We start from the raw sequence: 26,413 nt of genomic DNA, 5'->3' as shown, positions 1-26,413 counted from the left end.
ACCTGCATGTTTTTCGGCTGCCTGCGAGTCCCTAGAGCACGGAGAGGAGGAGGTGGTGGGCTGGAGCCTGCACGCAGTGTGACTAGGAAAGAATTAGAAGGAAGGACTCGATCCTTTCCTTAACCCTCTGCTTGCCAGGAGGGCAGGGGATTCCCTGCTCTTTGTTGAGTTTGAGCAAACGCAGCAACAGAAGCGGGTGGGCAGTAAGACCCTGAGGCAGAATGCAGGAAAGCAGCAGCTTCTGCCTTCCCTCCGCCCGACCGCCCGATCTTATTTTTGCCTGATTTTTGCCCCTGCGCTCCGGCTCCAGGGACCACACATTCGCTCAATAACACGCACAGACATTTCCCCTTCCTTTTTAGGAGAAAAAAATCTGCGTGTTATAGAGTGAAATTTACGGTAATAATTTTCTTAAATTATTGGGGGGGCAGAGCCCCCCCCAAACGAATTTTTGAGGGGGCTCGGGCCCCCTCAGGCCCCATGGAGTCGGCGCCTATGAGTCTTCACCAAGGCTAAATTTCCAGACTGGTCCTACATGGGCCAGAAAAAAGCCAGGGAAGTCCCCAAGTAGGAGTTCCAACACAAGAGGAGAAAGGAAAAAAGAAAGAGGGGAAGGGAATCAAATTGATTCCAAGCCAAAGGCTAGGCGGAACAACTCTGTCTTACAGGCCCTGTGGAAAGAAATCAGATCTTGCAGGGCCCTGGTCTCATGAGGCAGAGCGTTCCACCAGGCCAGAGCCAGTGTTGAAATGGCCCTGGCTCTGGTTGAGGCTAATCTGACTTCCTTAGGGCCCAGTACCTCTAGGGTGCTGCTATTTATGGACCTTAAGGTCCTCCGTGGGGCATACCGGGAGAGGCGGTCCTGTAGGTACAAGGGTCTTAGGCCGTGAAGGGCTTTAAAGGTCAAAACCAGCACCTTAAACCTGACCCTGTACTCCACCGGGAGCCAGTACAGCTGGAAAAGCACTGGGTGAATATGCTCCCATGGCAGAGACCCCGTGAGGAGCCTTGATGCAGCATTCTGCTCCCGCTGGAGTTTCTGGGACAGCTTCAAGGGCAGCCCTGCATAGAGCGAATTACAGTAGTCAAGCCTGGAGGTGACCATCGCATGGATCACTGTGGCCAGGGAGGGGCGGGAAAGGTAAGGGACCAATTGCTTGATGTGGCAAAGGTGGAAAAATGTCGCCTTGGCTGTTGCTGTAACCTGCGCCTCCATGGAAAGGGAGGCGTCAAGGATTACACCCAAACTCTTAAAGGAAGGCAATGGCACTAATTGGCCTCCCACAAGAGAAGGGAGTTGGATTAGACAGATTCCTGGAGGAGGAGAGGGAACGGCTCTGTCCTGCCTCCCTTGTATGCACACAGACAGGTTTCCCCGCAGGCAGAATGCCTCTGAAGTCAGCAGACCAGTTGTTGGAAACAACAGGAGAGGAGGAATGCCCTTTTGCTTAAGCTTAACTTAAGCTCAAGTTAATGGATTTTAGCTAAGGAAAAATAGGGATTTTGGTGCAGTTTCAAACTGCCTGCACGGTCAGTTTTGGGTTTGGGAAACCCATTCCTTCACTGCTTCCCATAGGCATCTGGCTGCTCACTGAGAGAAGAGGGTTCTGGATGAGGTTTTGGACCACTGGGCCTGATTCCTTGCGAACAGCCAGAAGTGGTGCTGAGTCCCGCCCCCGTCCCCCCGGCAGCCTCAAATGTTCTCTTCTTCCAGACCTACAACATCTGTGAGGCCTAAATTATCACTACCACTGCCCCAAAGCGATTAAGCTAACGATTTGCCTGCGACTGGCTGTTTCCCTCAACTTCTCCATCAGTCTCTGCTGACTGTCCTTTTGTAGAGGGTCCGTTTGCCAATTGTCACGCTGTCCCCCAGACTGTAATGTGCAGCCAGTGTTTTTGTCACGGAGAAGAGTTTTTAAAATGCATCAGGATGTCTTGCCTCGCTCGGGAGCACCTTGCTTCACAATGATCCACTTAAGAGAGCTTTACAAGTAGGAAGAAAAGAGAACGTCCACAGGTTTGGATAACAAGTGGGAGGTTTGTCTGTGTCCGCCTTGATTCCAGAGCGCCATAGATCTGTACCTTTCTTCCACGGAGTCTGGTGTGAATCAGAAGTAAAATCGACTTACCCCAAGCCAATGCTGTATCGAGAGAGAACATAAGAATTAGTTCAGGCTTCCTCAACCCCGCCCTCCAGATGTTTTTGGCCTACAACTCCCATGATCCCTAGCTAGCAGGACCAGTGGTCAGGGATGATGGGAATTGTAGTCTCAAAACATCTGGAGGGCTGAGGTTGAGGAAGCCTGAATTACCGTATTTTTTGCTCCATAAGATGCACCTGACCATAAGTTTTTAGAAGAGGAAATCAAGAGAAAAAAAATTCTGAATGAAACAGTGGGTGTATTTGTGGTTCATGCTGTGGCCGCAGTCATGTGATCTGATGGTGAATTTGGGGTGACCCAATGCAAAAATCCTGCGGATCCATGGGCTTTTACCTCCCCCCTTCCAGGCAGCCTCTGCTAGCAATCCTTATCTCTCTTCCGATCCCATCAATCAGCTATTTCCTTTCAACACTCCCTTCCCTCTTGTTTGTCTTAGTGTCTTTTCCTTAGCTGGAGCAGTTTTTTGCTCCTCCTTTTCTTCTAATTTCTCTCCTTATTGCTTTAGTCTTCCTGTTTCCCCCCTTTGCAAGTTTGCTGTCTTTACCTCCCCCCTCCCAGGCAGCCTCCTTTATCTCTAGCGTCCCTTATTTCTCTCCCCGATTAGCAAACAACCAGTGGCTTTGTTTCAACACCCATTTTCCGCTTTAAAAAAAAGAGCATGATCTGCTTTTTGCCCCTGGGCAATTTGGCTCCAGGGACCACACATTCGCTCCATAAGATGCACAGACATTTCTCCTTACTTTTTAGGCAGAAAAAAGTGTGTCTTATGGAGTGATAAATACCGTAGATGATTTGTCCTTGGGACGGAACGAAGCATGCAACAAGTTGAAGGAGACCCCAGCAAGCTTAGGAAGTTGTTGGCCTTTAACAACTGACTTCCCCCGGATCTTTTTACAATTATTTGCCATTGTGAGAGTCACTTGTGCTAGATGGTATATTACATCGGTGAAACTTGCAAAAATGTATAAAACAAGTAAGAAATGTTGGAAATGTAAAGAAAAAGATGGTACTTTTTACCATATGTGGTGGGAATGTAAAAAAGTGAAGAGCTTCTGGGAATTGATATATAATGAATTGAAGAAAATGTTGAAATATACATTTGTTAAGAAACCAGAGGCCTTTCTTCTAGGAATTATAGGAAGTGAAATAAATAGAAAGGATTGTAAACTTTTCCAATATTCAGTAACAGCGGCAAGAATATTACTGGCCCAGAATTGGAAACAGGAACAAGTCCCAACATTAGAGGAGTGGAGAATGAAGCTGATGGACTATGCAGAACTTGATAAATTGACAGGGAAGATCAGATATCTACGAGGTCAAAAGTTTATCGAGGACTGGGGAAAGCTAGTGGAGTATTGGGAAGGTATAAGTGATAATGAAATAACGTTGGTGGCATTTAAAGAAGCTCTGTAAGAACCTAAGAAATATTGTAAGAAAGAAAAACAGGTATGAAAGGGTATACTAAAAGGCAATAGTAAATTTAGGAAATGTGTAACTAAAAAGTTTAATTTGGTTGATTATCAGAGAGGCTGAAGGAAGTCCAAAAACGAGAAAATCTGTTAAAGTTGTAATGTGATGTGATATGTATTTTTCTTGATGAAAATTAATAAAAATTAATTATTAAAAAGAGAGAGAGAGAGAGTCACTTGTGCAGTGGCTCAGAAGGAAGGATGGAGACTTGGGAAAATCATAGAAGCACAGAATTGTAGAGTTGGAAGGGACCCTGAGGGTCATCCAGTCCAACCCCCCGCAATGCAGGAATCTCAGCTCAAGCATCCCTGACAGATGGATGAGAGACTCCAGTGGATGAGAGACTTTCCAAGGGAGTCCGTTCCACTGTCAGACAGCTCTGACAGTCACAAAGTTTGTCCTAAGATTTAGTTAGAATCTCCATTCTTGTTACTTGAATCCACTGGTTTAAGTCCCAGAAGAAAACAAGCTTGCTCCCTCTTCCAGCCCTTGAGATATTTGAAGCTGGCTCTCATATCCCCTCTCAGCCTCCCCTTTTCCAGGCTAAACATACCCAGCTCCTTCAACCGTTCCTCATCAGGCTTCGTTTCCAGAATCTTTGATCCTCTTGATCCTTTTAATGAGAGATGGAGAAATCGTGGAATGGAATTTTTATGACCCTAGGGGAAATATCTTAAGAGAATAGGTTTAAATATTTCAGTTTTAATGAGAAATAAGATTAAATAAAGTAAAAGTGGATGGCTAATTGGTGAAAGAGAGAATGGAAAATTACAGTATATTAAGATAAATTATTAAGATAAAAATAAAGATGAAGGATTTGCTAAAATATCTATTTGAACTAGAAAACAAAGAGGGGAGGTGTGAGGAGGTCAAGGAAATAAGTCATAGAAAGAAAATTATGTAAAGGTTTAACTTGGTTTTTTTCTGTTTTGATTGTATGGATTTCCCAATTATTTTTCTCCTTTTTATCTGTTTTTGCTTTTTTTGTTTTTTGCATTTTTTCTTGGAAATGTCTTGTTTTTCTGTATTGTGTTTTCTTCTTTTTTTGTAATGTTTTAAAACCTGAATAAATATTATTCTAAAAAAAGAGAGAGAGAAAAAAGATCCTCTTGGTTGCCCTCCTCTGAACACTTTCCAGCTTGTCAATATCCTCCTAAAATTGCAGTGCCCAGAGCTGGACACGGGATTCCAGGTGGGGTCTGGCCAAGGCAGAATAGAGCGGGACTATGACTTCCCTTGATCCTGACACTGTACTTCTGTTGATGGAGCCTAGAGTCCACCAGGGCCAGTGGTCAACCAGATGGCTCAAAGGGGGGCTTGCAAGCAGGACCCAAGTGTAACCTAAATGCCCTCAAACCACTTGTATTGCTCAGCACCTTTAAAGCCCTATATGGCCTGGGACCCTCGTACTTACAGGACCGCCTCTCCTGGTATGTCCTACAGAGGACCTTACGGTCTCCAAACAAAAACATCTTGGAGGTCCCAGGCCACAGGGCGGTTAGGCTGGCCTCAACCAGAGCCAGGGCTTTTTCGGCTGTGGCCCCGATCTGGTGGAACGCCCTGTCCCAAGAGACTAGGGCCCTGCGGGACTTGACATCTTTCCGCAGGGCCTGCAAGACAGAGCTGTTCCACCAGGCCTTTGGCCAAGGCACAGTCTGACCCCCTCCTTTGGTAATTCTCACAGAACTCTAGCCCAATGGTTGCCATTAATTTAACTCTGAATTGATTTTAGAATGAATTGATTTGAGAATGCTGTGTTACTTTTATTGTTGTTAGCCGCTCTGAGCCCGGCTTCGGCTGGGGAGGGCGGGATATAAAGTTATTATTATTATTATTATTATTATTATTATTATTATTCATTGGCATACTTCCATTGCCAGTAGAAAACGTGTCAATGATTTGTGGGTATATCCCTGTTTGTAATCCTTTTCTTCATGTCTTGCTTTCAGAGATATTCCGATGCCCCTCGTCAGTTCTGGAGTAGAGCACGGTAACTTGAGGGAACTCGCTCTGGCCAGGATGAAAGACCTGGGGACGGAGGTAAAATGTGATGTTCCAATCGAGCTTCTCTGATTTCTCCTTCCTGCCTGTTCCAGAGATGAACTGACTCATAGAATCCTAGAGTTGGAAGAGACCACAAGGGCCAACCCCTGCCAAGCAGGATACACCATCAGAGCACTCCTGACATATGGTTGTCAAGCCTCTGCTTCAAGACCTCCAAAGAAGGAGACTCCACCACACTCCTTGGCAGCAAATTCCACTGTCGAACAGCTCTTACTGTCAGGAAGTTCTTCCTAATGCTTAGGTGGAATCTTTTTTCTTGTAGTTTGAAACCATTGCTCCGTGTCCGCTTCTCTGGAGCAGCAGAAAACAACCTTTCTCCCTCCTCTATGTGACATCCTTTTATATATTTGAACATGGCTATCATATCACCCCTTAACCTCCTCTTCTCCAGGCTAAACATGCCCAGCTCCCTTAGCCGTTCCTCATAAGCATCGTTTCCAGGCCTTTGACCATTTTGATTGCCCTCCTCTGGACACGTTCCAGTTTGTCAGTGTCCTTCTTGAACTGTGGTGCCCAGAACTGGACACAGTACTCCAGGTGAGGTCTGACCAGAGCAGAATACAGTGGCACTATTACTCCCACGTAAAGTCTGCTTTGTTCCCAGGAATGGCACAAGAGTAGGGCCGCAAGCCACAGCCCCCCACCCAACAAGAGCTTGTGGACAGGGGGCAGGGAAACATTTCCAAATTTTGCATGGTCTTTTGGGCGCTACACCATCTTTCCCTCCCTCCTCAAACTCAGCCGGGGCACCCGATGGCTCATTGCTCTTACGATTGGAAGAGAAGTCTCTACGGACCGAATCCAGACATGCATGTCTGCTCATTTCTTAAAATTTATACAACACTCAATTATAAAAACAAAAAAAAAAACCTCAAAGCAATATAGAAAAAAATGAAACAATAAAATTGTCATTAAGAAAAAATAACAGTTAAAGATACTTTGAGAATTTAAAATAACAGTAGACTAAAAGCAGAATAGGGGACACGGGAGGCGCTGTGGGTTAAACCACAGAGCCTAGGGCTTGCCGATCAGAAGGTCGGTGCTTCGAATCCCCGCGACGGGGTGAGCTCCCATTGCTCAGTCCCTGCTCCCACCAACCTAGCAGTTTGAAAGCACGTCAAAGTGCAAGTAGGTAAATAGGTACCGCTCTGGCGGGAAGGTAAACGGCGTTTCCGTGTGCTGCTCTGGTTCACCAGAAGCGGCTTAGTCCTGCTGGCCACATGACCCAGAAGCTGTATGCCGGCTCCCTCGCACCAGCTTTCTAAAACATTTGGGCAGGCTTATCTAGACGAGAATGTTTTTTGCAGGCACCGAGAAGAGTACACTGAAGGCGCCTGCCTTGGTTTCAAGTGGCAGGGAGTTCCCAGGTGTAGGTGCTGCCACACTAAAAGTTGTTGCAAACGCAGAATGGGTCTTGCGTGGTACCTGTAACTGTGCCAGTTCTGCAGATAAATGAAGGGTTTGAATGGGTGCATGTGGGGCAAGAGGATTTCGCAGGTGATCTGGTCTCAAGTTGCTATGGGCTTTGCATACTCATAGTAACACCTCGAGCCTGGCCCAGTAGCAAATCGGCAGCTGGCGCAGACCTCTGAGCACAGGCGTTGTATGCTGACAATCCCTCGCTCCCATCAGCAATTGCACTGCAGCATTCTGCACTCGCTGCAGCTTCCAGATCAAGAATGCAGAACTAGTGTATGAGTGCAGAGGAGATCTTAATCGCAGAGTCTGCCCTGGGGCCCTGACACAGCTCTGGTGGTTGGGGCTGATGGGAATTGTAGTCCAAAACCTCCGGAGGGCACCCGGTTGGGGAAGACCCCCCTAGATCACAGCTCCTGTCCGCACACTGGTTTCACTCCATCTGCTTTTCTGGAGGCAAAGACATTTTCTCCCGCTTCCTCATTCATTTATGTACGTATGAAGATTAATATCCTGCCCACCGGCTCACAGTCAAGCTCTCGGAATGGCTTGCAATTAGAAACAAAACAACAAGAGCGTCATCAGATTGTAATGGCGCAGCTGAAAACGGCAGCGGCCATAAACAAAAAAGCAGACAACAAATTTGGATAAATAGGAAAAAGGTTTTTTTGCCTGGTGCTGGAAGGGTAAAAGGCTTGCCCCATGCGTGGTTCTCCGGGACAAGAGTTCAACAGCCAATCCTTCCCATGGGGTGAAATGGGTGGTGACCTGAGCCATGTGGGGACAAAACCAACCCTTTGACCTGCTCCAGACCTTCAGGTAGCCCACGTAGGTTGTTAGGAACTGGCCCGATATGTTATGACCCTTTGGACCAGTCCCAATCAAGTCTCTTGCAGTGAAGTTCTGGACCATCAGGAACTTCTAGGCAGTCTTCAAGGGCAGCTCAACATACAGAGCACTGCAGCGGTCTTATTCAAGTTCTGCATTCAAGGTATCTGAAGAAGTGTGCATGCACACGAAAGCTTACACCAAGAACAAACTTAGTTGGTCTCTAAGGTGCTACTAAGGGACTCTAAGGTGCTAAGGGACGCGGGTGGCGCTGTGGGTTAAACCACAGAGCCTAGGGCTTGCCGATCAGAAGGTCGGCGGTTCGAATCCCCGCGACGGGGTGAGCTCCTGTTGTTCGGTCCCAGCTCCCGCCAACCTAGCAGTTCGAAAGCACGTCAAAGTGCAAGTAGATAAATAGGCACCGCTCTGGCGGGAAGATAAACAGTGTTTCCGTGCGCTGCTCTGGTTCTCCAGAAGCGGCTTAGTCCTGCTGGCCACATGACCCGGAAGCTGTACGCCGGCTCCCTCGGCCAATAAAGTGAGATGAGCGGCGCAACCCCAGAGTCGGTCACGACTGGACCTAATGGTCGGGGTCCCTTTACCTTTAACGTGCTACTGGACAATATATCTATATATCTATATCTATATCTATATCATCTATATTTATATCATATCTATCTATCTATCTATCTATCTATCTATCTATCTATATATTGACTGCATCAGACCAACACGGTTGCCTACCTGAATCAAGTTCTGCAAACCTTCAGGTTACAAGTGGCCAGACTTCCTCTCTCCCAGAAGGGTCACAGCTCGTGTCACCAGCATAAGCTGGTGGTTTGTGGCCCAGATCTGTCACCTGAAAAGCCAGAACTAAGAGCATTCCCAAGCTGTGAACTTTATCTTTTAGGGCAGGATGGCTAGCATATGGCCTTCCAGATGTTTTCGGACACAAACAGCCATCAGTGCCAGGCTGTATGGCCAGTAGTTTGGGCTGGTGAGAGTTGTCCATGCCTGTCTAGAATAGTTTGAAGATGTCACAGGTCAAGGTACCACGGACAGGTGGTTTGCCTTGCCTGATAGGTCAAGGTGTTCTAGATAGGGGACTCCTTTGATGTCCTCCCTATTACAGTGGTACCTCGGGTTAAGTACTTAATTTGTTCCGGAGGTCCGTACTTAACCTGAAACTGTTCTTAACCCGAAGCACCACTTTAGCTAATGGAGCCTCCTGCTGCTGACGCGCCGCCGGAGCACAATTTCTGTTCTCATCCTGAAGCAAAGTTCTTAACCCGAGGTACTATTTCTGGGTTAGTGGAGTCTGTAACCTGAAGCATATGTAACCTGAAGCGTATGTAACCCGAGGTACCACTGTACTCACATCAGATTTCTGCGCCTAGAAATTGTCATTAATCGCCTCCTCCTGCATTCCGAAGGAACTTGCTCAAGAATTTCTCTGCAGAACATTATATTACTGCTCCGCCTTCCAATTCCATATCTCTCCAGCATGGAACACAGTGAGAGTTAGCACCTCATTCTGTGCCTTGGCGCTTTACATCAAATGGCACATTTCCTCCTGAGATGCATATTTGCCCAGTGAAACCGATGCCAATCAGTATGTCTTTTTTTTGCATCTTAAAACGCCAAGGATTGGGCTTTTGTTTTTCCCAGAGATTCATTAGGGACAGATCGGTGAGCATTTTTATTTTGAAGCCTCCCCGTTTGAAATGATCGGGTTAAGAACTCTATCCCAACTTCATTTTAACTCTGGAGGTGATTATGGGGAAGGCAGTGTCCCTTATCCTGTCTGTCTCTCTCTTGCATAATTGCCACCTGTCTCTCTCCTTTCCCCCCACCTAGTGTCGCGATGTGAGGACGAGAGAGGTCGGAATTCAAGAGATTCATCACAAAGTGAGACCTTATCAGGTAAGACTTTTTCCTTCTCAGCGGGCCTCGCTCCATGTGTGTGTGTATATGTGTGATTTTTCATAAAACCACATCAAAATTATTTTTTGTGAACACTGAGACAGGGAGACCAAGAGAGGAAGAATCATAGAATTGTAGAGTTGGAAGGGACCCCGAGGGTCATCTAGTCCAACTCCCTGCAATGGAGGAATCGCAGCTAAAGTCTCCCTGATAGATGGACCATCCAGCCTCTGCTTAAAAGCCGCCAATGCAGGAGAGTCCCCCGCCTCCAGAGAAAGTGCGTCCCCACCACCACACAGCTCCTACCACCAGAAAGTACTTCGAAAAGTTTAGTCACGTTCTTCTTTCTTGTCATTTGAATCCATTCACCTACCCCTGGAGCAGGAAAAAACAAGTTTGTGCCATCTTCCACGAGACAGCCCTTCAGATATTAGTAGATGAGTAACAATATTATTATTATTATTATTATTATTTACAGTGGTGCCCCACAAGACGAACGCCTCGCAAGACGGAAAACCCACTAGACGAAAGGGTTTTCCGTTTTGGAGGCGCTTTGCAAAACGAATTTCCCTATGGGCTTGCTTCGCAAGACGAAATGTCTTGCGAGTTCCTGCGGGTTCCCCCCCCCCCTTTTTCTAAGCGGCTAAGCCGCTTATCAGCTGATCCGCTGATAAGCCGCTAAACCGCTAATAGCGCTAATCCGCTAAGCTGTCAATGGGCTTGCTTCGCAAGACGAAAAAACCACTATACGAAGAGCCTCACGGAACGGATTAATTTCGTCTTGCGAGGCACCACTGTATTTATATCCCACCCTCCTCAGCCGAAGCTGGGCTCAGGGCGGCTAACAACAATAAAATAATACAACATTCTAAAATCATTTCATTAAAATTAATTCAACTCAAATTGATGGCAACCACTGGGCTAGAGTTCTGTGAAGATTGCCAAAGGAGGGAGTCAGGCTGCGCCCTGACCAAAGGCCTAGTGGAACAGCTCTGTCTTGCAGGCCCTGTGGAAAGATGTCAAGTCCCGCAGGGCCCTAGTCTCTTGCGACAGAGCATTCCACCAGATTGGAGCCACAGCTGAAAAAGCCCTGGCTCTAGTTGAGGCCAGCCTAACATCTCTGTGGCCTGGTACCTTCAGGATGTTTTTGTTTGAAGACCGTAAGTTCCTCTGTGGGACATACCAGGAGAGGCGGTCCTCTAGGTACGAGGGTCCTCGGCCATATAGAGATTTAAAGGTTAAAACCAGCACCTTAAACCTGATCCTGTACTCCACCGGGAGCCAGTGCAGCTGGTATAGCACCGGGTGAATGTGATCCCACGGCGAGGACCCTATAGGGAGTCTCGCCGCGGCATTCTGCACCTGCTGGAGTTTCTGGGTCAGTCTCAAGGGCAGCCCCACATAGAGCGAGTTACAATAATCCAGTCTGGAGGTGACCGTCGTGTGGGTCACATAAAATCATAATCATTTATTTGAAATACATTCTAAAATCAATTCATTCTAAAATCAGTTCAGAGTCAAATTCATGGCAACCATTGGGCTAGAGTTCTATGAGGATTGCCAAAGGAGGGGGTCAGGCTGTGCCACAGTTTAAGAAAGGTCTTGACAAGCTGGAAACTGTGCAGAGAGTGGAGACCAACTGGATCAAAGGTCTGGAAACCAAGCCTTGTGAGGAACAGTTGAGGGAGTTGGGTGTGTTTAGCCTGGAGCAGTGACATAAGAGGTTCGGCTGGCCTCAACCAGAGCCAGGGCCTTTTTGGCCGTGGCCCCGATCTGGTGGAACGCTCTTGTCACAAGAGACTAGGGCCCTGCAGGACTTGACATGTGGAGAGGGGCTGCTTAAAATGGTGCTCAGCCAACTGCGGCTCAACAAAGCCCAGCCCCCTTCCTGCTCTAGGCAGGGTGGGGAGAAGCCAGGAGGAGGGAGGGAGGAGACGCCGCCGCGGTGTGGGTGTGTGGGGGGAATAGAATGGCGCAGGGGGGAAAAAGGCGCAGCCTGAACGAACAGAATCCCCACGTCAATCCACACAGCGATTCCTGGACCATCTGCAGGCCGGATCCAGAAGGCAGTTGGGCCAGATCCGGCCTCCGGGCCTTAGTTTGCCAACCCATGATTTAGGCTGTACTTGGGATGTCTCATTATATTGCTGCTGATCATTGATTGTAATAATAATAATAATTTATTATTTATACCCCGCCCATCTGGCTGGGCTTCCCCAGACACTGTGGGCAGCTTACAACAAAATATTAAAATACTATAAGCTGCTTTGGGATTCGTCTGAGTGGAAAGTGGCATAGAAACAGGTGAAATAAATTCAGATCAATCAGTCAAAACATCTGGAGGGTACAGAGTTGTGCAAGATTGATTGAGCATAAGTGATACTGGTCTGGACCCTTCTGTTGTTGTTTTTCCTTCTCTCTCTCTCTTAATGTTGGCAATGTTCAGGACGTTTTTCCTTGTATGCCTGACCTGCCAAGGGTCTTTGGGAAGCCTGGGTGTGTGATTTCTACAAATGCTTTCTCATTTAAAGTCCCAACACCAGCTTCCCTTGTGTGAAAATACAATAATCTCACCTTCAGCTCTTATCTGATGCTGCTGAAAATCCATCTGCAGCGAGGCGGACGAACGTGAAGCGATTTCACACAAACACAGACACACACACACACACACAAACGCTCTGCTCAAAGCCCCACGCAGACAATTGCCTTCATGGCCGTGAAATTGACTTTGGGCTCCTTTGTGGGCTGCACAATTATGATCACCCCCGTGGTTGCCATCTCAATTTTTTATTTTTTTAAGTCAGCTTCTCACGCCTTTCTCCTCCTCTTCCTCTCTTTCGAACAGGTTGAACTGATCCGGAGAGACTACGTGGCCAACGGCGGCTGGGAGACCTTCCTATCCTATGAGGACCCTGAGCAGGACATCCTGATTGGCCTGCTGCGCTTGCGGAAGTGCTCGGAGGAGACGTTTCGGGCGGAGCTGAAGGGGGGTGTCTCCATTGTCCGAGAGCTCCACGTCTACGGGAGCGTGGTCCCCGTCAGCAGCCGCGACCCCTTGAAATTCCAGCATCAGGTACCTGAAGCCTGCCTAGATATATAATTTTTTTATTATTAATTTTCTGTTCACAATTTAAAATACAGTACTCATTTTAACATCCTTAAAATATCGGTGACTTCCCTTCTTCTCTTTCCATAGTTCATTTTGCGTATTATAAATCCCTACATATTTTACAAAGACTAAACCAATTAGTATTCCCTTATTGCAGGCATGTCCAACAGGTAGATCGTGATTTACCGGTAGATCACCAGACATCTGCAGTAGATCACTGGTAGATCACTGGCTCCCCCCCAAAGAAGCTGAACAACTGTGGCTCCCCTTTAAAAAGCTCAACATTTTACCTCCTCCCTGGAAAAACTCAACAACTTTGACCCAAACCCCCCAAAAAGGGGTCAATCACTGCCAGTTTTTAACTTTGTGAGTAGATCGCAGTCTCTTGGGAGTTGGCCCCCCTGCCTTATTGCATCCATCAAAACATATCAACACAGTTGAATTTTTCTTAATGCTGCCAAGCTTTTCAGATGTACACAGTTATTTCCCATACAGTGGTACCTCGGTTTAAGAACAGTCCAGTTTAGGAACAATTTTGGTTTACAAACTCCGCAAAACCAGAAATGGTGTCTTGGTTTGAGAACTTTACCTCGGTCTAAGAACGGAATCCAAACGGTGGAAGGGCACTGGCAGCGGGAGGCCTCATTAGGGAAAGCACACCTCAGTTTAAGATAGGTTTTGGTTTAAGAACGGACTTCCAGAGCAGATTAAGTTTGTAAACCGAGGTACCACTGTATATTCAAAAAACGTTTTCCAATCTTCTCTAAACGTATGTTCTTTTTTGTCTACGTTAAGTCTGCAAGCTGTGCATATTCTGTTGGCTTAAGTTGCCATTCTTCTCGCTTGTTTTCCACTTTTGAGTTAACAAAACACGGGCTGCAGTAGTAGCATACATAAACAACCTTTTTTGACACCTGGGAATTTCAGTCTGAATTATCTCCACCAGAAAGGACTCTGATTTTCTTTAAACATATTTTCAGTTCATTAGGGATCGTTTCCCAATACTCTTTTACCCTTTTACAAGTCCACCACATATTAAAGAACGTTCCCTCCGCCTCTTTGCATCTCCAGCGCTTACCTGATTCAGTCTTGTACATTTTGGCAAGCCTACTCGGAGTTAAATACCACCTGTGAATCATTTTCAAGTAGTTTTCCTTCAAGGAATAACATGCTGTGAACTTCAAATCGCTTTCCCAAGGTTTTTCCCAGAGGTTAAAATCTATATTGTGTCCTATATCCATATAGTTATATAGGTCCATATAGTTAAAGCTATGGTTTTCCCAGTAGTGATGTATGGAAGTGAGAGCTGGACCATAAAGAAGGCTGATCGCCGAAGAATGGATGCTTTTGAATTCTGGTGCTGGAGGAGACTCTTGAGAGTCCCATGGACTGCAAGAAGATCCAACCTCTCCATTCTGAAGGAAATCAGCCCCGAGTGCTCACTGGAAGGACAGATCCTGAAGCTGAGGCTCCAATACTTTGGCCACCTCATGAGAAGAGAAGACTCCCTGGAAAAGACCCTGATGCTGGGAAAGATGGAGGGCAGAAAGAGAAGGAGACAACAGAGGACGAGATGGTGGGGCAGTGTTCTTGAAGCTACCAGCATGAGTTTGACCAAACTGCAGGAGGCAGTGGAAGACAGGAGTGCCTGGCGTGCTCTGGTCCAGGGGGTAACGAAGAGGCGGACATGACTAAACAACAAATATTTATTGCCCAGTGTGTCTTAGAGTCTTTGACAAGCTCGACTTCAGGTACCTGAAGCAGCAGTGTTTCTGTATGCTAATTGCAGGAAACCTAAGGAAGGGAGAGAGCTGCTCTTGTGTTCGAATCCTGCCTGCTGTATTCCCATGTGCAGCTGGGTGGCCACTGTGAGAACAGGATGCTGGGCCAGATGGGCCATAGGCCTGATCCAGCTAAAGGCTCTCCTTACATTCTTGCGCAATGCCTTATACGTCTTTGAAGAATATTCAGAAATGGCGGCACAGCAGCTAGGTAGTTAATTGGCCTTTTTCAGGATTCAGGTCTTCACTAGCTTCCAGTTACAGTGGTGCCTCGCAAGACGAAATTAATCCGTTCCGTGAGGCTCTTCGTATAGCGGTTTTTTCGTCTTGCGAAGCGAGCTCATTGACAGCTTAGCGGATTAGCGCTATTAGCGGTTTAGCGGCTTTTAGCGGATCAGCTGATAAGCGGCTTAGCGGCTTAGGGAAAAGGGGAAAAAACCCGCAGGAACTTGCAAGACATTTCGTCTTGCGAAGCAAGCCCATAGGAAAATTTGTTTTGCAAAGCGCCTCCAAAACGGAAAACCCTTTCGTCTAGCGGGTTTTCCGTCTTGCGAGGCATTCATCTTGTGGGGCACCACTGTATTTATTTTACACCAGACTCCTTTTAACAACACTTTTCAGCCCTTGGGAGCAGTGGGCGATAAAAACCTTACTGTTTTTCAAAGAAGAGAGGACACGTGCGAACAGAGAAATAAAGCAATTTAAAAGCACGGCAGATAAAAAAATTCAACGGCAAACACTACATTGGAGCCAAGATCTGGGCGCATGCGAAGGTCAGGAAAAACCCAAGTGAATGTATTGGGTGGATATTCCAGAGATGCGGCACCACAGCACCCAAGGGCAGCTAGACTGGTGACTGGGAGCGGCCACCGAGACCACATAGCACCGGTCTTGAAAGACCTACACTGACTCCCAGTACATTTCTGAGCACAATTCAAAGTGTTGGTGCTGACCTTGAAAGCCCTAAATGGCTGCGGTCCAGTATACCTGAAAGAGCGTCTCCACCCCCATCATTCTGCCCGGACACTGAGGTCCAGCTCTGAGGGCCTTCTGGCGGTTTCCTCCTTGCGAGAAGTGAGGTTACAGGGAACCAGGCAGAGGGCCTTCTCGGTGGTGGCACCTGCCCTGTGGAACGTCAAAGAGATAAATAACTACCTGACATTCTGAAGGCAGCCCTGTTCAGGAATGTTTTTAATGTGTGACATTTTAATGTACAGTGTGTACCTCGGGTTAAGTACTTAATTCATTCCGGAGGTCTGTTCTTAACCTGAAACTGTTCTTAACCTGAAGCACCACTTTAGCTAATGGGGCCTCCTACTGCCATTGCGCTGCCGGAGCACAATTTCTGTTCTCATCCTGAAGCAAAGTTCTTAACCTGAAGCACTATTTCTTTGTTAGCAGAGTGTGTAACTTGAAGCGTATGTAACCTGAGGTAAACTGTATTTTTAATCTTTGTTGGAAGATGCCCAGAGTGGCTGGGGAAACCCAGCCCGATGGGTGGGGTACAAATAGTAAATTATGATTATGATTTTTATTATTATCTGGGGTCAATCTCTGCCTCATTGGCAGCAGGGGGGGACTCAGAGAACCCTAACCCCACAAATAAACATAACCCACAAGGCACAGTTTGAAGCACTGGCTAGGAATAAGTGCGCCCCATAAGGAATCAGCCTGTTCCTCAGATTGTCCTCTGAGACGTGGCCCCAGGTATCTCCTAGGCTCCGGAAAGGGTTGGATATTCATTTATTCATTCATTTACATCCTGCCCTCCCTCCCAAAGGAGCCCACGTGGAAAGCATGTTAGCGATAAAAATCATTGTTATATTCATTATATCCTGCCTTTTCCGCAGTGGGGACTCAAGGCAGGTTACACAAATAAATAAATAAAAACCCAGGTAAAATCCATATAAAATGGTTTAAAAAGGAATCAAACACCAATAGAATAAAAACAATATTTCAAAAATTGTTAAAACACAGATATGGACCACAAATGAGTTAATATGCCACAATTTAACATCCCAAAGCACCGGTACTGCTTGAATATGATCCTCGGTGGCCAGGCTTTGGGCTTTTAGGGCCAGGCTGTGATTCCGGCATTGCAGAGGGTTGGACTAGATGACCCTCGGGTCCCCTTCAAACTCCACAGTTCTATGATTGTATCCATATTCTTCCATATGAACCTGCCCAGGCTTTGAGGGAGGGGACCTTACGACACGATACGATAATCTTTATTGTCATTGTCCCATACAGAACAATGAAATCGAAAAAATATACATCAGACATTCAAAACCCAATAAGCCTGCTATCCCAGCTATCCCAGCCTGGTTAGCCCCCTAAAAACTCTGATACCCCATAATTAAATACAATATACTCCCATATAGACTCTTTACACTGCGTTTAAAAAGGGCTCAGAAATTTCATCTGGGTCAAAGAGCTGCAGCCAAAAGCTGCCTTAGACCGAACCAGTCTCTTCCGGCCTTATCTGGAGATACAATACAATAATAATAATAATAATAATAATAATAATAATAATAATAATAATAATAATTTATTATTATTTGTACCCCGCCCATCTGGCTGGGTTTCCCCAGCCACTCTGGGCGGCTTCCAACAAAGATGAAAGATACACTAAAATGTCACATATTAAAAACTTCCCTGAACAGGGCTGCCTTCAGATGTCTTCTAAAAGTCTGGTAGTTATTTTTCTCTTTGACATCTGGTGGGAGGGTGTTCCACAGGGCGGGCGCCACTACCAAGAAGGCCCTCTGCCTGGTTCCCTGTAACTTGGCTTCTCGCAGGGAGGGAACTGCCAGAAGGCCCTCGGGGCTGGACCTCAGTGTCTGGGCAGAACGATGGGGGAGGAGACGCTCCCTCAGATATACTGGACCGAGGCAATACAATACAATACAATACAATACAATACAATACAATACTCTTTATTGTCATTGTCCTATATAGAACAATGAAATTGAAAATCTACATCAGACATTCAGAAACCAAGAAGCCTGCTATCCCAGCTATCCCAGCCTGCTTAGCCCCCTAAAAACTCTGATACCCCATTATTAAATACAACATACTCCCATAGAGACCACCTTACAATGAGTTTAAAACCAAAATCGCAGTTGGGTACAAACTGTTTCTCAGGCGGCTAGTCCTTGTCTTTATAACCCTGTACCTTCTTCCAGAAGGCAGAAGCTGAAAGAGATCATTTCTGGGGTGCGCACTATCCTGTGCTATCTCTGCAGCTTTCTTATGGCACCTGGAAGCATAGATTTGATCCAAGGTGGGAAGAGGGCACCCAATTATTCTCTCCACAGTCTTGACAACCCTGGACAGCGTTGTTTTTCCCCAGTCCCACCCACCCTTACAGTCTGCTTGGCTGCGACACGGAAGAGGGCCTTCTCTGTGGTGGCTCCTTCTAAGGAACTTTGGAGCTCCCTTCTTAGAGAAGCTAGACTGGCTCTCTTTGCAGGTGAAGACGGTTTTATTCCGACAGGCCTTTGGGAACTGACCGTATCGTTAAGGGAAGGTCTCTTAACAACGCTGCCCTGTTTTTATTATCTGTATTTTAATAAAAAAAAATTGGGGGGGGGTGTTATATTATTTTAACTCCATTAGAGTTCAATTGCTTTTTTGACTGCAAACTTTTCTATGCTTTCTGTGTTTTATCTGCGTTGTTTTAATTTGTGCAAGCTGCCTTGCGTCTGAGGCAGGGAAGGCAAGATATAAATAAATACAATAACCATAACCATAATTTTAGATGGTATAGTAGAAGAATGGTCCTTGTTTCCTTTCCACCTGAATCCTCTGGGGCTGATGTTTTAATTTCGCTATTGTCTTCCTGTGGGGTTTTTTTTTATAAAAAAATTATTTTGTTTTAAATTAAGCGTTCTCCGTCAGCTGCATGTGCATTAAGATGTTACTTCCGTTTGATAGTAATGTCCCCGGGCAACAAGGCAGAAGTGGTAAAATGGAATTTGCGGGTTGAGGGGGGCGGTATGGAGAAGAGAGAGAGAGAGAGAGAGAAAGAGAGAGAGCAGAAAATGAATGCTTACCTCCTGAAAGCGAAATTTCAAAAGCCGGGAGCGGAAAAATGGTTGACGCACGTGGAAGGTGGAAGGGGGAGGAAAATCAATTGACTGGAGCCCAGCGCTAACAAATTGAAATAGATTGGAAATGGAGACTCGGGCGCGTGACGCACAAATGTCGGCTGAAGGAATGTTTATTGGGGGGCAGCCATCAGTACCCGAAAAATGAATAATCCCCACACAAATAAACACACACTCACTTCTCCCCTAAAGCGGCATGCTAGGGAAGGGTATGTTTAGCTTAAGAGATATCCCTGTTGTGCGAGAATAATGCTCTTGTTCCTTTGCAGGTGGGTCCTTTTTTCCTTTGAGGCAGGATTGCACCCCCTTCAGAAACCCTCTCCCACTGGCCTTGTGGGCACAGCAAAGCCAGGCATTGCAAATTGTCCCCCCTCTGCGGCTTGCAGGATTTCCTGGGCCGATTCGCACGGCCGGTTTTTGCAGGGTGTGTGTGTATGCAGCGGCAAAGGCAACAGGAGCCGAGTGCCTCCAGATTTTAAGAAAGCTATCCAAATTGTACAAACACCCCAGGCTGTAGTTTGCAAACGCCAGACTCTCCTGAAAGCGAGGTTTACAGCGAGTCCCGTTCGGGATGCCTTTTCATTTATTTTATTTTTATTTTGCAAGGCTTGACGGAGAAAGGGGGAGAAACCGCAAAGCAGTTTGCAAAACAAAAGAAAAAAAAGAGGATCAAACAATAAAATTATCAACGAGAATTGTTAATAATGACCTAAGACTTTCAAAAAGTTAATAGCTGCCTCGGTTGAAGCTGGGCAGGGAATGTTTCTCGAACCTGAGGGCCATATTTACTTCTGGCCAACCTTCCAAGGGCCACATGTCAGAGGTGGGTGGAGCCAGAGGTGAAAGTGGGCGGAGCCACAGGTGCTAATGTTATGTCTGTGCCGCAGGCTGGTTTCTGCACACATCTTTCTCTGTCCCCAATCCAGACAAGCGAGGAGCAATATGGGAGTTTAAGGGCAGGGAAGGGAGTGGCCTGGGGAGAGTTCTGGGGGCCAGGGGGCATGGCCCTTGGAAGGTTATCCAACCCTTGTTTATTTTTATTTTTTTAATCCAAACTCCCATTTGTACATTCAGCAGTTTCCTGCACTGCAAGCTGGAGTGTCTCAGCAAAACCACCTCTAGATTACTCGGGAAACAAAAGAGAAATGTTTGGAGTGGTTTTTTAAAACTCATCTCTGCCTTTTTCACGCCCGCAAGTACTTCTGTGACCTCCGTCCCCCGTTCCACCAGCAAGAGTTTTTTTAAACAAACTCCCTGCTAATCCCTAAATTACAAGTGCCTTGTAATCTCAAAGATGCACTCACTTGTCTTCCTTCCTCTTCTTTAGGGATTTGGGATGCTGCTGATGGAGGAGGCGGAGAGAATCGCGAAGGAAGAGCATGGGTCGTGGAAGATCGCCGTCATTTCAGGTACGCCGGACAAATTTGCCTCCCACTTTTAACAGCAGGGGGGGGGGGCTGCAGCAAAATCGTGCGAGGTGTCGCGCCCTGGCTCACCGCTTCCCCCTTGCAACACACTCCATTCCTTCTCCCTCTCATATGGTTCCCTTGCCCGTCCTCAGGTTTTCCAAAGACTTTCTCCTACTCATGTAAACTTTTGGGTTCTCCAAGACTGCTTGTACCAGGCTTCCTCAACCTTAGCCCTCCAGATGTTTTGAGACTACAATTCCCAGCATCCCTGACCACTGGTCCTGCTAGCTAGGGATCACGAGAGTTGTAGTCCCAAAACATCAGGGGAGCCAAGTTTGGGAAAGCCTAGAGCAGCCTTTCTCAACCAGTGGGTCCCCAGATGTTGTTGAACTACAACTCCCATCACCCCTAGCTAGCAAGGCCAGAGCTCAGGGATGATGGGAGCTGTAGTCCAACAACATCTGGGGACCCACAGGTTGAGAACTGCTGGCCTAGAGTATATGGTCCTCCCCCCACCCCCATTTAATCCCTACACCAGTGAGGTAGGCCAGTCTTGGAGGTAGTTCTCCAAGACTGCTTGTACCAGGCTTCCTCAACCTTAGCCCTCCAGATGTTTTGAGACTACAATTCCCAGCATCCCTGACCACTGGTCCTGCTAGCTAGGGATCACGAGAGTTGTAGTCCCAAAACATCTGGAGGGCGGAGGTTGAGGAAGCCTGGCTTAGACCTTCCTCTTGATTATTTTATTTTCTGAACACTATTGATATCAGTCAGGTGCTTTTGCTGTACAGACAACCCTCGATTTGCACAGGACTTGCGTTCCAGGTCATCGCGTGCAACGGCAGAGCACACATAACCCCCTCCGAACCCTTTTCCAGCCACTTCCGGGTCACTGCAATGCACGCATGCTCAGTCAATCGCCAATTGGGTGTGTGCAAATCAGTCATTAACCTGTACTGTCCGGCACCTGCTAAAAACATTCCTGTTTAGGAAAGTCTACCCAGGTGGCGCTGTGGTCTAAACGACAGAGCCTAGGACTTGCCAATCAGAAGGTCGGCGGTTTGAATCCCCGCGGCGGGGTGAGCTCCTGTTGCTCAGTCCCTGCTCCTGCCAACCTAGCAGTTCGAAAGCACACCAGTGCAAGTAGATAAATAGGTACCACTCCAGCAGGAAGGTAAACGGCGTTTCCGTGCGCTGCTCTAGTTCGCCAGAGGCGGCTTAGTCATGCTGGCCACATGACCCGGAAGCTGTACGCCGGCTCCCTCGGCCAGTAAAGCGAGATGAGCGTAGCAACCCCAGAGTCAGCCACGACTGGACCTAACAGTCAGGGGTCCCTTTACCTTTTACATGTGTAGATTAGCTCTCTCTGAGGCACTTAGCCTGTGTCTGGGATATGTACCCTTTCCCTCAACAGCAGAGATGGCTAAACTTGGCCCTCCAGCTGTTTTGGGACTACAACTCCCATCATCCCTAACTAATAGGACCAGTGGTCAGGGATAATGGGAATTGTAGTCCCAAAACAGCTGGTGGGCCAATTTTGGCCATCACTGCTCTACAGGAAAAGACTCCCAGAACTTAATGCCCCTCCCTGCCAAACACAAACAGCCACCCAATTTTCAGGGAACAGAAAACATCTTACAGTCATACCTCGTGTTGCATTAGGTTCATGTTGCATCTTTTCAGCTTGCGAACACAACAAACCCGGAAGTAGAACGTGTCCTTTTATTTAAAATGCATGCCTGGGTTATTTGTAGGGCATAGGAATTCGTTCATTTTTCCCCTTCAAAATATAGTCCGGCCCCCCACAAGGTCTGAGGGACAGTGGACCGGCCCCCTGTCGGAGAATCCCGACCAGAGGTTGCCTGAAGCTTTCCTCAAAGGCGTGTTCTGATCCTTCCCATGAGTTTCAGACTTGCAGGGTGACCCTCGTTGAAGACGAAATGAGCAGGGAGTCTCCCTCCCTCCCTCCTAACCCGGCCACTGCGCTCGATGAGTTCTATTGGGGATGAGAACGCTCCGTTTGGCTAAAAAGCACACCGTGACAGAAAGTAGAGAGGAGCTGTTAAGCGAAAGGGCTCGTTTCTCTGCTGATGCCAATTTGAGACTGTATCTGAATGAACCGGGAGTAAATTGGGTAACCGTTCTCTCCTTGTGAGGTTATAGGCATGGCAATAGTCTCGTTCTAATATCGCCAACCTGAGCATGCATCAGAGGGAAATGTTAAAAGGGGAACGTTGCTCTTCCCCAGTTGGGGAGCGGGGAGATGCAGCCGCAGTGTGAGCTCTGTGTTGAGCGGGCTGCTTTAGCTGCCTGCTTCTGTGAGCAAACACAATATTCCCAACCAGACGTTTGCATGTCTCTTCCTCCCTGAAGTGATCAGGATTCAGAACTGGGCTCTAAGAACGAAAAGGGAAAGAGAGCTGGTCAAAGAGCCTTCAAATAATAGAGGCTTTCCAGCTGTTACCTGGGAAATGCAATCTAAAACGCTTCCTCCGTGGGGTTTTATCATAAATAAAAATACAGGCAGGGTTGCGCTGGCGGAGATTATCTGGCTTTGTTAATTTCAGGAGGCGGGTGGGTTGCATGGGACATTTTCTTTTCTTTCCTTCCTTTCTCCAAACCGCCTTTCTGAGCATTCACAACGCAGCAGCGAAATTATCGTGGCCTCCCTCGCCGGCCAGCAGGAGCGGAAGTCTCGATTCAAACATAGACATATGCATATACAAAGAGGGAGGGAGCCTTCATCTGTACCCTGCCTTTGAAAAACATCCAAATCTGCCTGGCCAGGGGCACGGCGCTGGTCTCCCCCGCAGAGAGTTTGCTTTGCCTGTTGGATTCCTTGGCGCGAGCTACAAACAATGCAAATTGTCAGCTATTTAATTTGTCGGCTGGATGAGTGGTGATCTGCAGGGAGTGTTGGAGGGACCGCAGATCATTGTATTTTATGCATCGGGACTCAGATGTTAAGAACACAAGAACGTGACAGTTGCTGAAAACCTTTGGCAGGGAGAAAATACTCTTGTTCTCGGGTCCTGCTTCCGGGTTTCCCGCAAGCGGCATCTGGGTGGCCACTGTGAAAAAAGGATGCTAGACTAAGTGGGCCATTGGCCTAATCCAGCAAGCTCTTCTTGTGTGCTTATAGGTCTGCCTTCCCCGACTTCGGGACCTCCAGATGTTTTGGACTACCACTCTCATGAGCCTGAGACAAGGATGGTGGGTCTCCAAAACTCCTGGAGGGCACCGGGTTGGAGAAGGATGAGACGCGATGCGAGCTGAGGGATCTCCATTGCCCATTTGGACTAGCTGTTCGTGAACGGAGCTGACGACGGAGTAAATCTTTCCCCGCCAATGTTTTTTCTCCCATTTGGACTTTGGAGACCGTCTTCCCGAAGTGCCCTTTTTGGGGAAACTTGCCTTTTTCTTCTCAACTTCTTTCAGAGATGCCGAAGAACTGGTTATCCTCCGTAATTGTATCTCATTTCCTCCATAAAAGAAGCAAATAAGAGGAAGCTCTTGAGAGCTTAAGAGCCCATATTGAACCAGCGTGACACCTGCGTGGGCTGGCTTTGTGATAGAGACCCCCGTGAAGTCTTTTAAGTTCTTAACTTAGCCACACATCAGGCGATGCAAGTTCTCTCTCTCTCAGCCGGTGATCGTTCTGATTTGCCGAATTGGTGGATCTTGTGGGAGGAGAGAGGGGGCACTTAGCACTTAGTGCTGGGCTGGAAAGGGGGCTGGCTTTCCCCCTTGAGTGCTTGTTAAAAGCTGCATTCTTTTGCTGAAGCAGCTTCGGTTGGTTGGGGGTGGCGGCGCTGTGACGTTTGGCATCATTTGAAGAGACCCTCTAATCCCACCTCTGCCCTAAGACAAAGCTATCCCACCGACACATCTCCATCTACCCTTTCCCAGGCATTCTCCAAAAAAAGAGGAGATTAAGGAGGCTATAGAAATTGTGCTTTTATAGCAGGGAAGAGAATGCTTGGATGGAAACCCAGAGGAGAAATCTCTGTGAGTAGGAAGTTCGATCTAAAACGAGGGCGGGGGCAAACCTTTGGGGTAACTTGCCGGCTCCGAATGTTTCCCCCCAACCTGTGTCGAGTGCCTCCCCTTCTGTGGTTTCCATCCACTGGCACTCAGAAGCATTGCTACCTCCCGCCATGGAGCCAAAACAGAGCTATCCTTCATGTTGTTGTTGTTGTGGGTATTTGTATGTCTTGATAGACAATGGAGCGCACCTCCAGGGGTGAAGTCAAACAACTGCGTTAGCAGCAGCAGACTGACCTCCTGCAAGCCTGAGCAGTGTGCCTGGAGGTCCTGGGCTTCCCAAATGACCCCCCTCTCAGCCTGGCTGATGTGGTCCATAGGAAAGCAGAACAAGAAGGTTGGCACCAGCTTGGCTGCCGAAAGGAGGTGTACAAGGCGCCATCCAACCCCCTTAAGGACTCCATTCCGGATTTGTGTAGGTTTTACTCCTTAGCCTTTTCCTCTTCTGAAGATGTCCTGAGTTTTCCTTCTCCCAGGTGGACGATCCCCAACTTCCCCTCCCATTCTGGCTAATAGCCATTGATGGCCCTTTCCACCCTGGAGTTGTCTAATCCTGGCCCCCCTTGCCTAATGCTGCTCTAGATCTTTGCCCCCTGACTCCCACAGGCTTCTTCTGCAATTCCCCAGCCCCTAGGACTCCCCAGCTGAAAGGACGACCCAAAGGACTGCCCTTTGCCCCCTATCTCTCCCCCTTCCCCGTTGGAAAAAAAAATGCTTTGTGCATGCCATCACTCCCTGATCAGAGACTTAGGTCCAGCAATGTTTGCAACATGCTCCTTAGTCATTTCGAAGATGTTTAATGCCTTCCTATTTTATGTTGGGTCTGTTCGTGAGCCGGTGGTGGTGGGGAAGGGAGATAAAAATATCCTCCTCCCCCCCCCCCTGCTCCCCGTCATTTCAATGACGTCCCACCTCTCCTGTGGGGCAGCGTTGGGGAAGGGGGGCCCGCCTTGCCAGCGTTGCGCTTCTGCGCCGCGAATTAATTACCACGTAGCGGGGCTGATCAGCTTTCCCCCAGACCAGATTTCGATTTGTGTGCCGTCAAGTAGAAAATTAACATGGACACAGGCCAGAAATGCTGAGTGCCTGAGTGGGCACTGCAGCCGCCGGGTCTGCGAAGGAGGGGAGGACTCCGGGAAGCGATGACGTCCAAGCCGGCTGTCCCTTCGTTGGGCAGCTCCTTTGAGAAACAAAAGGGGGAAATTGAGCTGCGGCAGGACTGAGGACTCAGCTCTCCTCTCCTGCCATTGAACCTCGGAATATCTGTAGCTCGGTCGGCCGAGCATGAGCCTCTTAATCTCAAGGGTTGTGGGTTTGAGCCCCACGCAGGGCAAAAGATTCCTGCAGGGCAAGGGGTTGGACTAGATGACCCTTGGAGCCCCTTCCAGCACGGCAATTCTATGGTTCTGTGTTCGCTTTTGGGGGGCAGGGGGCAGAAGGAGGCATGCTGCGCGCACAAACAAGCTCTCTGTTGGAAGAAATACAGTGGTACCTTGGGTTAAGTACTTAATTCGTTCCATAGGTCTGTTCTTAACCTGAAACTGTTCTTAACCTTAAGCACCACTTTAGCTAATGGGGCCTCCTGCTGCTGCCGGAGCACGATTTCTGTTCTCATCCTGAAGCAACGTTCTTAACCCGAGGTACTATTTCTGGGTTAGAGGAGTCTGTAACCTGAAGCGTATGTAACCTGGAGCGTATGTAACCTGAAGCGTATGTAACCTGAAGCGTATGTAACCCGAGGTACCACTGTATGCCTCATGTGGTTGTTTAGTTGTGTCCGACTCTTTGTGACCCCCTGGACCAGAGCACGCCAGGCCCTCCTGTCTTCCACTGCCTCCCACAGTTTGGTCAAACTCATGCTGATAGCTTCGAGAACACTGTCCCACCATCTTGTCCTCTGTCATCCCCTTCTCCTTATGCCCTCCGTCTTTCCCAACATCAGGGTCTTTTCCAGGGAGTCTTCTCTTCTCATGAGGTGGGCAAAGCATTGGAGCCTCAGCTTCAGGATCTGTCCTTCCAGTGAGCACTCAGGGCTGATTTCCTTCAGAATGGATCGGTTTGATCTTCTTGCAGTCCATGGGACTCTCAAGAGTCT

At 47.7% G+C, this 26,413-nt stretch overlaps 2 protein-coding genes across 3 annotated transcripts in view; one reads left to right on the top strand and one right to left on the bottom strand.

The window, feature by feature from the left end:
• ZNF395 (zinc finger protein 395) overlaps positions 1-26,413 on the bottom strand; it is a 446,083-nt gene that overhangs the window by 219,849 nt on the left and 199,821 nt on the right. The gene's annotated exons all lie outside the window — the stretch shown is intronic.
• The window catches only part of ELP3 (elongator acetyltransferase complex subunit 3), a 120,161-nt gene that overhangs the window by 78,927 nt on the left and 14,821 nt on the right, over positions 1-26,413 (top strand). Inside the window, exons 11-14 of the mRNA XM_083733477.1 lie at positions 5,585-5,675; positions 9,801-9,866; positions 12,712-12,939; positions 20,193-20,274. Coding sequence (XP_083589603.1) covers positions 5,585-5,675; positions 9,801-9,866; positions 12,712-12,939; positions 20,193-20,274 — 467 coding nt within the window. The remainder of the gene's footprint in view (positions 1-5,584; positions 5,676-9,800; positions 9,867-12,711; positions 12,940-20,192; positions 20,275-26,413) is intronic.

The sequence above is a fragment of the Podarcis gaigeae genome, assembly GCF_964106915.1.
Source record: "Podarcis gaigeae genome assembly, chromosome: 3".
NCBI classification, from domain to species: Eukaryota; Metazoa; Chordata; class Lepidosauria; order Squamata; family Lacertidae; genus Podarcis; species Podarcis gaigeae.
Note: the sequence above shows the minus strand (reverse complement) of the source record. Positions and strands in the feature narration are given on the sequence as shown.